The sequence below is a fragment of the Vicugna pacos genome, chromosome 20 (assembly GCF_048564905.1).
Source record: "Vicugna pacos chromosome 20, VicPac4, whole genome shotgun sequence".
Lineage (NCBI taxonomy): Eukaryota > Metazoa > Chordata > Mammalia > Artiodactyla > Camelidae > Vicugna > Vicugna pacos.
Window position 1 is genome coordinate 25,656,697 of NC_133006.1, and position 17,694 is coordinate 25,674,390.

At 41.4% G+C, this 17,694-nt stretch overlaps 1 protein-coding gene and 1 non-coding gene across 4 annotated transcripts; both read right to left on the reverse strand.

The window, feature by feature from the left end:
* Positions 1-471: 471 nt before the first annotated feature.
* TRNAS-GCU (transfer RNA serine (anticodon GCU)) lies at positions 472-553 on the reverse strand. Its single transcript has one exon. It is a non-coding gene; the product is annotated as a tRNA-Ser (tRNA).
* A 7,654-nt stretch (positions 554-8,207) lies between these two features.
* On the reverse strand, positions 8,208-16,243 carry LOC116284406 (uncharacterized). 3 transcript variants are annotated; one of them, XM_072945495.1, is made up of 3 exons: positions 16,160-16,243; positions 14,215-14,323; positions 8,208-9,933 (listed from the first exon to the last, which is right to left on the reverse strand). In XM_072945495.1, the coding sequence occupies exon 3, from the start codon at positions 9,692-9,694 to the stop codon at positions 8,423-8,425; it is 1,272 nt and encodes a 423-aa protein (XP_072801596.1). In that variant the 5' UTR covers positions 9,695-9,933; positions 14,215-14,323; positions 16,160-16,243; the 3' UTR covers positions 8,208-8,422. The 3 variants fall into 3 exon arrangements, with proteins under 3 accessions (XP_072801596.1, XP_072801594.1, XP_072801595.1); XM_072945493.1 differs by having other exon boundaries at positions 14,215-14,362; XM_072945494.1 differs by lacking the exon at positions 16,160-16,243 and adding an exon at positions 14,944-14,959.
* Between the last annotated feature and the right edge of the window lie 1,451 nt (positions 16,244-17,694).

The following is a 17,694-nucleotide window of genomic DNA, read 5'->3' on the forward strand; positions in this document are numbered from 1 at the left end:
TGTAGTGTGTACTTGTTAGTCTTGTCAAATCTCGAAGAGATGCTCACTCCTCCTCATCAAAGACAGGCATCCTTAGATAATAACTATTGTTTTTAAAGTTATTATTAGAGATAATAGACAGAAATTGCAGTAGAGATAAAATTAGCCTGAAAATGCCTTAAATAATCCACAAGGCTCAGTATACATAATTTTTGTGTACATTATTCTATAGAGAATTTTATCAGTTCCTCTAAATTTGTTAGGCAATGTTTTTCTACGGTCCTCAATTCTTCAGTTATTTCCTCCATGGGAAATTTCTGCTAAGCAAAACTTGTAAGGGAATGAAAATTTGGTGGGAGAATGAAACATGAATCAAGTACGTCAATTAATAAATTAAAATCACAGCCACGACAAACGCTAGCGAAGAAGTGGAGAACAGGATGGTGAGATCTCGCCAAAAAGAAATGCTCTCCTGTCCCAAGCTCAGCCAACCGACGAGGATGGGATTCGAACCCACGCGTGCAGAGCACAATGGATTAGCAGTCCATCGCCTTAACCACTCGGCCACCTCGTCCCACAAAAATTCTTAATGACTCAACTTCTTCCTGCAGTACTGCCAGACGTTTTGTAGCCATACATAATTTAATCGCTCTTTCCCTGGCTTAATCGCAACCACAGGGTGAGTCCATTGTCTTAAAGTACATTTCACAACCACCACAAAACTGATGAACAACACTTAGAGTGCTAAAGTTACTTGACAAATACCTAAAAACAGGTGGAACCAGGCCTGACACACGTTTTTGGACGCAAGCCAACCCTGGCTTGCCGACTCCTCTCCAGCTCTGAGTGTCCGGGTGACAAACACCTGGACCGTCACAGGATCTCTCTGCCGTTTCACCCCGCATCTAAGGGACCGATTTCCCCACCTCCTGATTAGAACTTCTCCCGGGTTTCCCGTTTTCTGAGTGGTACCAGAAACTTGGCTCTACGATTTCTTTCCACTTGTTTTTGTAATATGCCCGACAACAAGGAGACACCCTCTTTTAGTCTTTAGTAACCCTCTCTAGGACTTGGCATTGATCTGTCTGTGATAAATCAGCAACGCTTGAAAACGTGTCTCGGAAAAAAGTAGAGGCGAACAAGAGCCCTAACGGGAAGTCGTTTGTACCGTGGCACAAGACTGGCTTAGCCTGACTGCTATAAATGCTAAGAAGAGCGGGTAGGGTTGACAATCCCTGATTCAGGACTCAGGGTGCAGGTCCTGGTTGTGGCTCTTTCCTAAGCTCCATTAGCGAAGCCGGACTAAGTAACCTCTAATGTCCCTTCCAGCTCTGACAATCGCTGTGATAAAATGACCTTCAAAGCCCTCCTCCACTTGTGAGAGTTTGTGCACTTTTAAATATTTAGTGCAGAATTTTGGAGTTTGAAATGTTCTTTTGTACAAAAATGTGTGTCTTTTTCCTCTCTAGGAAATCTCAGCTCTAGTCTCAACTTTGTTGAGAGGTGTCTTTGCTCTCTCACACGAGTTCACCAAATTTCAAAATATCTTCGGTCACCACAAAACAACCATTAGAGGTACTTCATCCACAATACTGAATGAAACAGTATTCGTTCCTTTGAGTGGGACGAGTATATTGGTACACTTTGAGTTATCCCTACTGCTCACACTTACCTTGCAGAGACTCAAAGGCAACCTCATTTCACATCAGTGACTCAGAACTATTCCTAGGGGAAGCAGGTGGGACAGGGGTAGCGGGGTAAGGAGTTTCTGCTGTTAACTAAGAGTTTCACTGAAGTTTGACTTAGACCACTGTCTCTACAGCAAGAAGGCAGGGAATATATTTGTTTCGGTCTTATTACACCAGTGTCAGTGTAAGCAAGTAGTAGCTATCGTTCATAGATTTAATATCAAATCTAAGCATTAGAATTAAGGTACCTAAAAAGGATATTTTCAATTAGCTAAACATTTTAGGTTAATAACCCTAGTTTTTTTAATACCATAAAGTTATGATGGGTATTAAACTAGCTAATATCAGTGAAATTCTTAGAAAATTGTCTTGCAAATAGCAATTGCTGTGTATGTCATTTGATATTATGGTAGTTGTTTTTATTACTAACAAAACAAATAATAGGCTAATAATTAATTAAGTGAAATTGTACTCAAGAAAAAACCCAACAGGAAAACAAGTACCAAAAGACATGTACGGTCAATTTACAGAAGAAAATCAAATGCTTAACGATGTAGTGAAAGATGCTCTGCCTAACTTATATAAGTATATGTCATTTAAAACAATAATATATCATTCTCCTTCCCCTACTCCCACTGTAGATTTCTGAAATATTGTCCATGCAAGTGTAAGCTGGCTCAATCAGACTGAAGGATAATTGCATAAGATCTATTCAAATTTACAAAGTTCATATCATCCTTTCCCCCTTCCTTCCTTCCTTCCTTCTTTCCTTCCTTCCTTTTTCCCTTCTTTAAACTCAATAGTCAACCTACTAGCAGAGGATTACGCTAGAGAAATGCCAACACCAGTGTGAAAAAAATATGCATATATACGCATACACATACATTATATATAGCACAGTGGAGCACTACTTTCAATAGTTAAGCTGTTAGAAACTACCCAATATCCACCAAAATCGAGTGTTGAGTTAAGTAACATATGATTAAGTAAAACATTCTAATATGTGATCATTAATAAGACTAATACATATCTACATGTAGTAATCTACAAGTGTTTTCCCACTGTTGGGTTTTTTAAAAATCGACAACCTAAAGGCATGGAGATAAAGCTACGAAATTGAAAAGCATCGTGGTTCAGAGGTTGACAGCTGCGTGAGAAGTGCTCTCCGGCCCACAGGCCGCAAGAATTTCCACTCGACGGTGAAGACCCCTCGACAGCAATGCCCCCACGCTCTAAGCTTTAGCTCTTACTTTATTCCTGGAAAAGTGCAGAAGGCCGCGGAGCACGAGTTGGTGGCGATGCTGCTAAACCTGACATGCTCCTGGGGGTGGGGGTGGGGGCGGGCGGGGGACGCGGTGGGGATGGGGCGCTCTCTGTAGGTTTACATAATTCCTGGTTTCCGTCTTCTAAAGTCTTTCATAGCTGGGAAATAATAAAAATGGCAAATTCCTCCATAGCGCCCACTCTGCCGATCACTCTCCTAAGCGCTTTACAGGCATTAATTCAGGGAATCCCAGCACCGCCTGGTAAGGTGCGCCCCGCCCAGGATCCCACGCAGAGTGGCCGCCCTGCGGTTCACACCGGGCACTCAATCTCCACCGTCCATGCTGTCAACTAGCGCGCAGAATTTCAAACGCGAAAACTGCACATGATTTTCCATTAAGACTCAATGGAGACGCGATCGAGTTTCACTGAGTGGTTTGTTTTAGGGAAACCTGCGGTGTCAAAAGTCTTAAAGCGAAGCAGAGCTACGGAAAACCAGAAGCCATTCTTAGGACCCAATTTGCCAAATACCATACCAAAAGCTAGGAAACGGAATCTACTCAGTATGCAGGTGGAGGCCTCCCTCAATTTTTCTGGTTGCTTTTGAAGAATATCGCTCCGGGCTTCGGTTCCCTAGATGGGGAAAGCTGTGATCGTAACTAGCCCTATAACGCGCTCCTCTTGGCTCTTCTCCCCTGCTCACAAACCCCACTCAAACCAGCTGCCCAGAGCTAAAATTTCAAAATTGTCCCTGTTTGCAGCCTCCAGGGAGCCGCGGACCAGTTCCTGTCCACCCTCTCCGAGAATTATTTGTCCCCAGACGTACGAAGAAAAATCGATGGAGAATAACTGGTGAATTGTAGGGAATTTCGGCGGTGGTGAAGTGGGTACAGCCTTTCTCGCTCCTGCCGGGATGCGCACTTAAGTTTCTGAAATGGTGTGAAATCCCAGGAAAACTGCCCAAAATTCCTCCCTTCGAGTGTATAGCCTGTCGTTCTTTCTATAGGTAAACCGTTAATAGATGATCCTGGGATTTCGAAATATTCAAAGCGAGCGGGTTGGTGGCATTAGGGTAAATAATGACCAAGCAGAGGTTCCAATATTTTCACGTGTTAAGATTTGGATTCTAGCAGAGCCATGATTTTCACCCACCCAAGTAAGTAGCTTTCGGACGGTCACAAGACCATAGACCTTTCTTCCAAATCGTCCTCCTTCTCTGTTTCCGGGAGACCAGATATAGGAAAAATTTGGTGAGGAGCATGGCTGATTTGTTCTCTTACTCAGGAATGCTAATGAGCTGGATACAGGAGCGTCTCCGAAATTGGCCCAATGCTGGGGCACTCATTCCCTGGGTATTGGTTCGACCTTGAGATTAAGACCCCCATTCCTCTGCCAAGTGAGACTGGCTCTGTAGTTGAAAAAATTGCTTTCCTAGAATCTCTGATGAATCAATGATGATGATGATTTTTGGCCCACATTTCTTTATTTTTAAAATGGTTGTTTATTTTTAAAAGACATTACAGGGGAAAGGGTATAGCTCAGTGGTAGAGCGCCTGTCTAGCATGCACAAGGTCCTGGATTCAATCCCCAGTACCTCCATTAAGAAAGAAAGAAATAAACCTAATTACTGCCCCTACCCCAACAAAAACAAAAAAAGGACATTCTCTTTTATGACAATACAATTATTGACTCAGGAAACTGAATACTGATGCTATACTATGATTGAATGGATAGTCCATGCTCAAATTATGCCAGTTGTCCTAATAATGTCTTTTTGTACATTTTGTTCCAATCTAGAATCCAACCTAGGCTCACACATTGAACTTAGTTGTTCTAGTTCTTTAATTTCCTTTAATCTAAAACAATTCTTCATTGATTCTTTGTCTTTCATAACACTGATATTTTTGAAGACCACAGGCCAGTTGTTCTATTGAACCCCCTTCTTTAAATTTGGGTTTGTCTAATGTTTCCTCATGATTAGATTTAGGTTATTATGTTTGTTTGTTTGTTTGTTTTTTACCAGGAATACCACAGAAGTGATAACGTGTCCTTCTCAGTGAAGGAATCATTCTAGGAGTCGTATGGTATCAGTTTGTCCTCTTACTAGTTGTTTACTTGGTTAGGCTGTTTTCTACCAGATTTCTCCACAGCAAAGATCTAACTTCCACTGGATTATGTTTATTTTCTTAATTGAAGTATAGTTGATTTACAATATTGTGTTAGTGTCAGGTGTATAGCTTAGTGATTCAGATATATATATTTTCATTATAGGCTATTGAATATGGTTCCCTGTGCTGTACAGTAAATCTTCATTGCTCATCTATTTTATGCATAGTAGTTTATATCTGTTAACCCCATACTCCTAATTTATCCTTCCCCCTCTCCCTTTCCTCTTTGGAACCAAGTTTATTTTCTGCGTCTGTGAGTCTGTTTCTGTTTTGTATATAGATTCATTTGTATTATTTTTTAGATTCCACACATATCACTTAATATTTGTCTTTCTCCCCTGGATTATGTGTTTAAACTCAGGCAGGGTGGGGAGGAACTAATCACCTGGAGCTCCAGGATCAGCTCCTTGATGTGTGTCTCTGGCCTCAGCCACTGATAATTAACTCAGAGCTGCACTAGACCCAGGAATAGCTTTTCCTTCCTTCATTCAATATTTATGAAGCAGCTAATACATGTCAGGTACTGTCTAAAGTGCTGAGATATATTAATGAGTGAAACAAAGATTCCTGCTCTCAGCCTTCTGGACAGGACTCCCTTTACAGGGTCTCATCAGTGGCTCTCCTGAAGCATACGAAAACAGGTAGCAGAGAAAACTAACAAACACAGACTTTTGATAAGAACCAAACTTCTACCCTCACCAAGCTATAACGACATGCCTAAATATCCCCATCAAGGTGATGTCAGTGAAGGCCATGGGGACATCTTGGACTTCCACTCCCACTTGGCAATTATAAGGCACCCTTACACTTCCCTGTCGGGCCAGTGTCAGAGGAAGCCTAGTGAAGTGTCAGAACTTCCACCATCATCCACCAGTAACAAGGTCACCCTCACTGTGGTGTCAGCACAAACCATGTGGGGAACTGGGCTCCTTAGCACTCAGAAGTAACCAGGATCTCTCCACCTGCGGTGTTAATGGAGGCCCAGTGGTGGTGTCAATGGAGGTTGGGTATCAACCTCTTGCAGTGATGAGGTAGTGCCCTCTCTTCCCCTGCCAGAGTGGTGTCAGAGAAAGGCAGGTTAAACAGAACTTTTTTTTTTTCTTTAAATGGAGGTCCTGGGGATTGAATCCAGGACCTCCTGCATGCTAAGCACACGCTCTACCACTGAGATATACCCTCTCACCTAAACAGAAGGTTTGAATAAGATTCAGAGTCTCAAAATATAATACAAAAATGTCTCAGTTTCAGTCAAAAATCCTTCATCATACCAAAAAGTGGGAAGTTCTCAGACTGAATGAAAAAAAGACAATCAACAGATGTTAACACCAAGATGACAAGCATGTTGGAATTATGTAACAGATTTTAAACCAGTCATGACAAAAATGCTTGAACAAACAATTACAAACATGCTTGAAACAAATGAAAATATAGGAAGGCTCAGCAAAGAAATAGGAGCTATAGAGAACCAAATGGACTCGTAAGAAATTAGAAATATAATGACTGAAATAAGCCCAGTGGATGGGCTCAGTGGCAGAAGGGAAGGGACAAAAGAATGACTAAACTGGAAGGCAGAACAAAAGAAATTACCCAATCTGAACAACAAAGAAAACAGACAGGGGGAAAAAATATGAAAAGAACCCCAGGGATCTGTGGGACTATAATGAAAGATTAATGTTCATGTCACCAGAGTCCTAGAAAGGGGGGATGAAAAAGTACTAGAAGAAATAATGGTTAAAAATGCCATAAATTTACTAAAGAAATAAACCTACAGATTCAAGAAGCTGAGCTAATCATGAACAGGATAAACCCAAAGAAGCCCATACTAAGACACATATACCCATGTTAATTAAACTTTGAAAAACTAAAGACAAAGAAAAATTCTTCAAGTAGCCAAAGAAAAACTACATCTTATCTGTAGGGGAGAAAAACAGTAACTGAATTTTTTTCATCAGAATCTATGGAAATCAAAAGGAAGTGGCACAATATTGTTCAGGTGCTGACAAAAAGAACTGTCAACCCAGAATACTATACTCTGCAAAAATATCCTTCAGAAATGAAGGGGAAATCAAGATAATTTCAGATGAAGGAAAATCAGGAGACTGTCACCAGGAGAGCTACCCTAGAAGAATGGCTATAACAAGTTATCTAAACAGAAAGAAAATGACTTTAAAAAAAAACTTAGAGCATCAGGAAGGAAAACAGAACATGGTAAGCAAAAAATACAGGTATATGTAATAGAATTTCCTTCTCCTCCTGAGTTGAAATGAAAATAAAAGGACGGAAAAAGATACACATCATGGAAACATCAATCAAAGGAAAGGAGGGGCAGTTTATTCTTTTGCTGGCTGTCTAGATTTAAGAAAGTGTTGAATGATGCAGATTAAACTTTAAAATGTGTCACATCTATAGCTGTTATATTGTGGACAGTACAAAAATGAGGAAATCTTTTTCCAGTAGTTGAAAACTATTACTGGCTTTAGCAAAGAAGTCCCCTCACATCATTGACTTGAGGGACATATGCAGTGCTGAAGCTCAGAGAGGTTTCAGTTGTGTCAATATCATTTGTAGGTGGTGGAAAATGCTGGAATGAAAGGCTTGCTTTCCCCTCTTCTTTCACATCCTTCTCTGTTGTGAGCTCAAGGAGCTGCATTCACAAAAGATATGTATCCTCTGTGTTTCAGTCGTGATGGTCAAACTAGATTTTGATCTACTGGAGGTCAAAACCTCTATGTTCTCCACATCACTTAGAATGTAATATATCCTTTATTCAACAGAAAATGCTAGTTCTGGGGGTGGGGATCAGGAAGGGTCTGCAGGCCACCCACTTCCAGTCAGAGGCTTGGTTAGATAGCCAGGGTGGGAGTGAAACAGAGACAACTCACCTCACACATTCCAAGCTCTTGGATGTTCCAGTGACCTCAACTGGTACTAAGAGAAGCAATTTCAATATTAGGCTAAAGCTAGTTAGAAATCAAAATGACTTTAAAAAGCAAAACATAAGAGCTTATGAATTCAGTAAAAAAAAAATACATACATTTACAGCTACCCCTGTGTACTTTTTCATTGTATTAACTGACATTTCATTGCATTTAACAAAAGTAATCACAGGTAAACTTCTTGTTGATGTTTATTTTTACATTCTCAACTTTTCCAGCATACATGATCTTCGTAACAACTTTTCTATGTGGTATCTCTGATGTTCTTTAAATAATGAAGTTCACAGAACATTTTATCTCAGTTAAGAAAAGAATTCTGGATTCTACTTGAAGTTGTCACCAAACATCTGGGCAAGGAGTCATTTTAGTGGGATTCTCTGGTGCTTCATCAGGGCTGAGCTTCCACTGTGGGCTCTACCTCATTCACCCTGTTGCTGGGGCCTGGCACAATGTGGCCTCTCTGATGCTGGATCAGCGTGGCTCTCTGCCTGTAGGCCTTCCCACACTCTTCACATTTATAGGATTTTTCCTCAGAGTGGACTCTCTTATGCTTATTAAGATTTGACTTACAGCTGAAGGCTTGCCCACATTCAGAACATTCAAAAGGTTTCTCTCCTGTGTGGATTGTAAGATGATGACTAAGACCTGTCTTCTGACTGAAGGCTTTGCCACACTCTTTACATTGGTAAGGCTTCTCCTTATTGTGAATCCCCTGATGTTCAATGAGATGCCCTCCCCTCGTGAAGGCCTTGCCACACTCAGGACACTGGTAGGTCTTATCCCCAGTGTGGAATCTTCTGTGGTTCCTCAGGCCAGTTACCTGAGTAAAGGTCTTCCCACACTCATCACACGTATACTTTCTTGGTTTGGGAGGGTCCCCGTGCTTCCCTCCTAACTTGTGTTTATTAAGGCCTGAGTGCTGACTGAAGGCATCACCACACTCTTCACATTTATAGGGCTTCTCCCCAGTGTGGCTTCTCTGATGTATGATCAGGGTTGAGTTCACTCTAAAGGTTTTTCCACACTCCACACATTCATAGGGCTTTTCCCCTGAGTGAATTCTGTGATGGATTATAAGTTCTGAGCTCCGGCTAAAGGCTCGTCCACATACAGGACTTTCAAAAGGCTTCTCTCCAGTGTGGATTCTTCGGTGTTGGTTAAGGCCTGCATACTGAGTGAAGGCTTTCCCACATACTTTACATTCATAGAGTTTTTCTTTACTGTGAATTTGCTGATGCTCAGTAAGATTTGAACGCTGCCTGAAGGTTTTCCCACATTTATCACATTCATAAGGTTTCTCTTTGCTGTGGAACTGCTTGTGTGCAGCGAGGTCTGTACCGTGGCAGAAGGCTTTCCCACAGTATACACATTCAAATGGTTCCCTTCCAGCCTGGAGACTCTGATGCTTTGTAAGGACCGATCTCTGACTAAAACATCTGCCACATTTATTACATTGATGGGGCTTTTCTCCAGTGTGGATTTTGAGATGTTGGAAAAGGCCTGCTTTCTGACTGAAGTCTTTGCCACACCTTTTACAGTTATAAGGCTCTTCCTTGCTATGAAGCCCCCGATGCTGCGTAAGTTCTGCATGTCTGATGAAAGCCTTTCCACATTCTGTATCCGGGTACAGTTTCACCCCAGAGTGGCTCCTCCTATGCATCTGAAGGCCTCTTATTCAGGTGAAGGTTTTCTTACATTCATCACATTCATATGTTTTTTCACTTGTGGCATCCCCATCCTGCATTTCCAAACTTCCACTAGGCTCATGGTCTCCTCTGTATTTGGCATGCTGAGACATAGTTTCATGATGTCCACCAGACCCCTCCCTATATGGTTCTGTTCCTTCCCAAGGTTCCTGCTTCACGTCAAATGTCAAGTTCTCAGTCCTCACACCACCATCTGAAACAACAGACCAGACAACCAGAGGAGAAAAGGCAACTCAAAAATAATTTAAGAGACAGACAGCTAGAAGGGTTAGTCTTTATTTTAGATTTAACAGAGGATCTTATATCTTTATTTAGTGTCAGAGGTTCAGAGAAATATGTCAGTCAAGTAGAAGCAGTGGGAATAATACAAGTGTGGGAGTAAAAAAGAATAAAGCACGGCTGAGTTCCCACAAGAATGTGGGAAAGTAGACAGGATGTCACTTCCAAGATTACATAAGACTATAAGTTCCACCTTCCATAAGACTTTCTCTACTGACACTCCCTTGCTGGCTTGCTGGCTCTGATGAAGAAAGCCACCATATGGAGAAGCCTATGTGGCAAAGAACCAAAGGTAGGTTCTGGCCAGTAGCCAGCAAGGAACTGAGGCCCTCTGTCTAACCAATAGAGAACTGCATCCTGCCAACATCTAAGAAGGGTTGGAAGTGGATTCCCCCCAGATACAACAGATGAGACCCCATCCCTGGCATCTTGACTGTAACCTTTTAAGAGACCCAAAAGTGGAAGGCCCCTGCTAACTCATAACCAAACTCTTGACTCATAGAAACTATGTGATAATAAACGTGTGTCGTTTAGTTGCTAACTTTGTGGTAATTTGTTAAGCTGCAACTGGCAACTAATATACCACTACTACAAAAATACAAAGCTTCCTAACTATAAGAATTAAAACAATTAAAAAGAGAGGAGGAGGGAAAACAAACCACACATTGAAAATCATATGCATGTACACGTATATCCATCCATACATTAACACATACGGTTGTGTATATGTGTGTATATGTTTATACTTTTATATTTGTGTATATATATGACATGTAAAACAAAAAACATACAAAAATTATGTTAAGATCAAATATAACTGCCCTGTCATATCAATAAATGCAAATGGCTTAAAATTTATCTATTAAAAGAAAAAAAACTAGATCTGAGCACAGAGCAAAACCAACTCTACTATATATACAAGAGATATATCTAAAATAAAATGATTGAAAAAAGTTATGAATAAAGGATGAACAAGAGTAAATTAACCAAATGCAAATGAAAGAAGGCATCATGATCTCAATTTCTGAAAAAAAGGTGAAATTCAGGCCAAAACCACAAAATGAGACAGAGTACTTTGTAATGTTAAAATAAAGAATACAACTTACAGTGATGATTTAATAGATATGAATAATTACGCAGAAAATAACAAACTTTCCTAGAGTAAAAATTACAGATGACATAATGAGACAAAACAAATAGTAGACTTCAATTGTTCTCTCTGTCTCTCTAGGAAGGGTATAGCTCAGTGGTAGAGTGTGCACTTAGTATGCACAAGGTCCTGGGTTCAATCCCCAGTACCTACATTAAAAAAAAAAAAAGGCACATTTTCCCTACACACTAAGAGGGAAAAAAAAAACACCAAATGGACAAATAAATAAATAAACATACAAAAGGTTTACAAAATGAAATCACTAAATTAAATCTCATAGATAATATGTATATTAAGTTCTGTATCCTGAAAATAGAACATCTTTGCACATGTGCAGTGATCATTAATGAAAACTTACTATTTTGGGGAATCACACGAAAGCCACAATAAATTCTAAAAGGTGTAAATAACACAAACATTCTCCGATCACAATGCAATAAATCTAAAATCAATAACAAAATCAGAAAACAAGCAAGCCCTTCCATCTAAAAACTTTTAAAACTTCCAAAAAACTATTGGTTCAAAGGCAAAATACAAACATACACTTCAGATTTCCTAGAAAATGACAAACACACTACATTTCAAAACATTTGGGACTCATCTAAACCAGTGTTCAATGAAATATTTACAGCATCAAACATTTATATCAGTAATAGATATACAGATTCAGCTCAAAAGTTAAAAAACAAAAAGGACAACTAATTAACCAAGATAATCTGCTCATTTAGACATACTTTATTGGCTTTTCTCCTTTCTGTGTCTCATTCCCCCCTATGCTTCCTGGGATAAATAAACAAGGAGAACACAAGGAAGGAATTAACAAAGAGAAATGCAAAAACAAAACACAATATAGAAAAATGACGGAACATTGTGGTGGTACAGCAGAACTGAATACATCAATATAAACTCCTATTTTTTTAGGGAAAAAAAATGTACATCTAGCTCTACAGATAAAATGTCCCATAAGCACTATTGCCCTAGTGATAAAGAACACCCCTAGCACCCAGATTTTACACCTCAATAGTATTCTCCATAAAAAGGAACCAAGGCTCCTTCAGAAAGGGTTGATTCCAGATCTGGGTATAGGGGAAGTATAAGGTGAGCCAGGGACAATTAATTTTGTTCAGAAAACAAGGATCAAAAATTAATAGGGTCATGGCAAAAAGAGACAGGAGCAAGAGGGAAGACATCCACACAGGGCAAAAACATGTCAGTCTGAGCATTAAAAGGAGAAATAAAAGGGAGGGAGGGCATAGCTCAGTGGTAGAGTGCACGCTTAGCACACACGAGGTCCCAGGTTCAATCCCCAGGACCTCCATTAAAATAAATAAATAAATAAACCTACTTACTTCTCCAACAAAAACGAACATACAAACAAACAGAGTAATAACTGTGTTGGATTTAAAACACACTGACTCAATGAAAATTCCTAAGTCCACAATGATTCTAACACAGAGATAGCCCTAAAAAATCATATCACTATTTAAGGTGCTTATTCAATGAGTCCCTGAATTTGAAAATTGATAAATAAAGGAGTAAAACTAAGCCATCAAACGTGACAGCATAGTATGAAGTGACCAAATAGATGATTTGATGATTTCTTTACTATAAAGAAGAATGCCAGTTAATAACATAGTATTATAAAATCATTCTGCAACCCTTAATAAATAAAATGGTTGATTCATTCAAGAATTCTCAAACATTTTGTATTTTGTTGATGGGAAACAGGTCATTCGCATGGAGCCAAAGTGACACTACACCATGACAAGGGAAAAAATTAGCTGTTCAATGGATGATCACACCATCACCATCCTATGCCAGTGATTTAACAGTGGGTAACCTAGGTATTAATGTCTACTATTACTTAATTCTAGCCAAAATGTTGAACTTGAATCTTTTAAGGCTTTACATCTAATTTCCAGTTTATGGAAATACAGGGTACATGGGCAGCAAAGTAAATGATACAGTGAGGAAGCAGCCAGAAAACTCCAAAGGTTAGGAAACTGGCCTGGGCTCAGCAAAAAGTCTGGGCTGTGGGGGTAAAATGGGAGAAGGAAACTGTTCAAAGTAAGAAAGAATCAAAAGGCATAACAACCAGATGTATTATGTAGCCCTGGATTCTATTCTGGTTTGCACAAATCAGCTTTAAAGACAGTTTGGAAAAAATGGGCCAATTTGAATTTGGATTGAGTTTAGATAACATTAAAATGTACTGACAAGGAAAAGGGAAGATTATTAACAGAACAAAACAGATTATAAAATAGCACATAGAAATGACCCTTTTTGATTAGCAGATACAAACTACTATATGTAAAATAGATAAACAGAAAAGTCCTACTGTATAGCACAGGGAACTGTAGTCAAGAAAAAAAAGAAAATGTATGTATGTATTGATATGTATATGTATGTATGATATGTATATTGATATGTATATGTATATATATATATATATGAGTGTGTATAACTGAATCACTATGCTGTACACCAGGAACTAACACTACATTGTAAGCCAACTATACTTCAATTAAAAAGTTATGAATCCTTTTTGGTAAAATGTACATGTGTATGTGTGTATGCACATATGTGCACATATAAAAGATATACAGATAAAAATAAGTCATTAATCATAACCTCTGGGAGATAAAATATCATGCTTTATTTTCTTATTTTGTGATTCTGTATTTTCTAACTTTCTTCAATGCATATATACTTCTCTGGTAATAATAAGAGGTAACTTTCAAAAAAGTCAGTACAGTTTTACAACGTTAATGTCTCATCACCATCTAAATAAGGTCAGCATCAAAATACTTGACAGTAACATTTGCTATAGACGATCTGCAGAAAATTCAATGACATATATTTAAAAGCAACATATTAAGGCTGTTCTGAGATGAATTATCACCTTTTAATCATTATTACCTAAAGTGTCACCTTTGTCAGATCCTTTAACAACTCTCATTACAAGGAATTACATGTCACACTCCATAAAGAAACCAATGAGGAATTCATTTTGGTCCAAATTCCCTGGAGAAATTCTTGCCTCACCTCTTTCTTCTGATGACTGGGGCTCAGGTCCTTCACCCTTGAACTAGATTGCTGGAGGCTGAACCCAGGTACATGAAGAGTCTTCATCTAGTGTCTGAAGGGTCATTGTCTGCAAAAGGATTTTCCATTTCAGAGCACAGGCTGAAACCTAGAGACAAGCAGCACCCATTAAGCCTGTAAGGATATCAAGAGTTTAACAGAGACTAAATCTTAAGGAGGAGGACCCAAGAAATATCCCCCCAGAGACAATGTCAGGCAGAAGAGAGAAACCAGGGCCCAGGGCACTGAGAAGCTGCCAGAAAGGTAAGCAGAACAAAATTTGATCAAATCTTGTTTCTGTCACTTCATTTACTGGCTATGTGTCCTTGCTGTGAACTTAAGTTTCCATGTGTGATACCACCTACTTTGTTGCTGTGAATGTTGAGTGACCTATAAAGTAAGGACCATGATGCTTATAAAATGCCTTCAGTATCTTTACTCACTATCCCTGAATCTGCTATTTCTCACCTTTCCCCTCCTTACAGGACTTGCTTAGCAAGAAGCTCAGTTCCCTGCTGAATGCTGGGTTTCCCCACTATTCTCTCACAGCCTCCACACTTGAGAAAGTTTTGCTCTTAGATTCTCCGCAACATCAGACTAGTCTCCTCCTATGTCGACATTTCTCTTTCTTGCCAGATTCTCCAGCATGGTCACTGCCTCCTCCCCGCTCTCTGGAAGATGTTCCCACACCTGAGACAGGAGCTCCTGGGGCAGGATGGAATTGCTCCAACACCAGCAGCTCCAGGATCTGTTCCTTGGTGTGCATCTCTGGCCTGAGACACTGATGGCAGAGATCCCGGAGCTGGCTCAGGGCCAGATGGATCCGGGGGAATCCTGGTAGCAGAAGTGTCTAAACTGCTGCCTGAAGATCTCCCAGGTGGGAGGCTGGTTCTTTGGAAGGCTAAGACCCTGATTTCTGGGGTGGTCCTCCTCCAACTCCACTTTCACCATCACAGGCCCTTGCAGACCCCATGGGGCTTGGAATGGCTGGCCAGCAGACTTTCTTGTGTCCACAGCCATCATATCTTCTGCTAGAATTTCAAATGGAGGCTTTTGAGGGCACCCTGGGGAATAAGAATTTTAAGTGATAAACAGATACATAGCAAATACTTCAAGAACCCACACAAGAATGAAGACCTGTAACCACGGTAACTAATTTTATTCATTCATTAAACCCACATTTATTTAGAGGCCTATCTTGTACGGAAACTGTTCTAGGTGTTTAAAACGCATTCGTGAACAAAGCAAAGAGATTCCTGTTATCATGGAACGTCCATTCCGGTTGTAGCGATCAATAAACACAATAAATATGAAAAGTGCATAATGTGTTATAGAGATAAGTAAAGTTGCGTAACTGCAGGAACGGGGAGGGCGGTGCAGAATGACGACTTGCGCCTAAGGGAGGAAGACTCCTCCAAATTCGGCATTAGATACGTGTATGTGGCCCCTAGCTTAAAGCAGAATTTTCAACTTACCACTTGGCACAGAGTTTTTCCATACTTGACCACAAACGACCCAACCCGTGGGAGAGGAAAAGTTACGAATCACAGCCAGAAAATTATTCATGTGTTCGTGTCAATCTGGCAAAATGGAGGGCAAAATCCCACTCCGATTCCCCTGGGCTTGGAGGCCCAGGTCTCGTCAGAGTGTCAAAGTCCAGTTCCCAAGAAGGGGCTCCCCAGTCTCGGGACAAGGTCCCGTCTGGGAGGCCTTGGGGCCGGCCTTCCCGGAGCCTCCAAGACAGACAGACGCCTGCTCCCAGCAGCGCAGCCCCGAGCCTCTCCGGGCACCGGGCGTCCCCCGCCGGAACCAGGGCCGATGCTGGCTGCTCCACGCGGCTCCGCACGTCCAGGGCCTCGCAGGGCCGAACCCAAGACCCAGGCGTTGGACGCCCCGGGACACTCACCCGGCAGGGGCGCAGGACCGCGACTTCGGTACCCGAAGCTCAGGCGCGCGGCCAGCTTCCGGCATCTCCCGGAGGTCACGCCCCGCCTCCGCCCGCGTGCCCAGCATCTCCTGGTAACCCCATCGGGCCGGTGTGCCGCTTGTTCATTTCCCACGGTTCGGGAGGAAGGCCGGTGGAAGCGGCCGCTCTGCGGTGACAGGTAATACTAAGCCCAATTCCTCGATCTCTGAAATTTAAAAAAAAAAAAAGTTTCAGACACTTGCTTCTTGCGAACCCGGCAGGATCTCTTAACTGAAAATGTGTTATTGGAGGAGTGCTTGATAACAAGAGATACAAAAATGATTGCTCGCTTCCGTGTAGGGTGCTTCGCGGCCAGCATCGCTAAGCTGTTTGTCTCTCTTCTGCCAGTCTTGTGGGTGATTTCATCTCCCCTGTCCTATGCCCAGAACCCTCTCCCCTCAAGGAACACGGTAGCTAGACTTTAGACTCTGTCAGTGTAACTTTCCCCAGATTGTTGTTGGTATTGTTTCAAATGGTGGAAGAAAGGCTTGTTCTCTCCTCCCTACTTTGCCCGTTCCCACCAAAGTTTTGAGGGCTTCAACGAAAGAAGGTAGTTGTTAAGTTTCTGTTTCCTGTGCTTATTTAGCCTAATGCCCCCACTATCAGCTTTAAATGTCAGAAGCAAGGATCTTGTATACTGTCCTGTAAATATCGTAAGATTTCTCGTCTTAAAAAAAAATTGGAAGTGTGTTTTTATGTTTGTTAATCTTCTCAGACCTCTTTTCCCAAGGTCCTACCTAATGAAATTCCATTGCTTAGCCTGGATTGTGCTGACCTGCTAATTAACAAGCATCAGAGATAAAAGCATTTCTTGTATTAGCATGTACTGTTTCCAGTTTCACTATGTGCAAGCCCTCCTGCTCCTAGGAGTCAAGAGTTACACCAAACTTTAGACATCTTGGGTTGTGATGGCTCACCACAAAATTCACTTGACTTTGGGTACAGAGTCAAGGTGAAGACTCTCCTGGGCCCTGGGGGATAAGAACGTATTGTAAACAACACAATTACCTGGGCAGCCAAGCACTTACATAAGCTCGTGAACTTTAGAAAATAAAACAGCAGTAACAAACCACGCCAAACGGTTTAGGAACAAATTGTTGCCAAGGCTGCGGAGACAGGCCTTCGTAGGGCAGCAGAAGCCGGAGTAACCCAGTCCATCACTCTTCCCGCGCCTGCGTCGTAACACCCGGCACTCTGGAGGTCTCCCGGGGGTGAGGGCGCACCTGGCAGCCAGGGCTGGGCAAGGAAAGCAGGGGGTCGCCTCCACACTCCCCAGCTTTTCTACAATCCGCTCTGGAGCCCGGAGTCTTCACCCCGAGCCGGAAAACAGCCGGCTCTTCTCTGGAGAGTAGCGGGAAAAGCACCGGAACGCGAGCGGACACGTGCACACATGTACACACCTGGACGAGTCTCCTAGGATCTCGGTCCCTGAGACTCTACTTCCGGTTTGTATAGGAACTTCGGAGGTTTGGGCT

Coding starts and splice junctions, on each gene's coding strand:
- LOC116284406 (XM_072945495.1), bottom strand. CDS start 9,694: ATGCATAGGAGGAGCCACTCTGGGGTGAAACTGTACCCGGATACAGAA.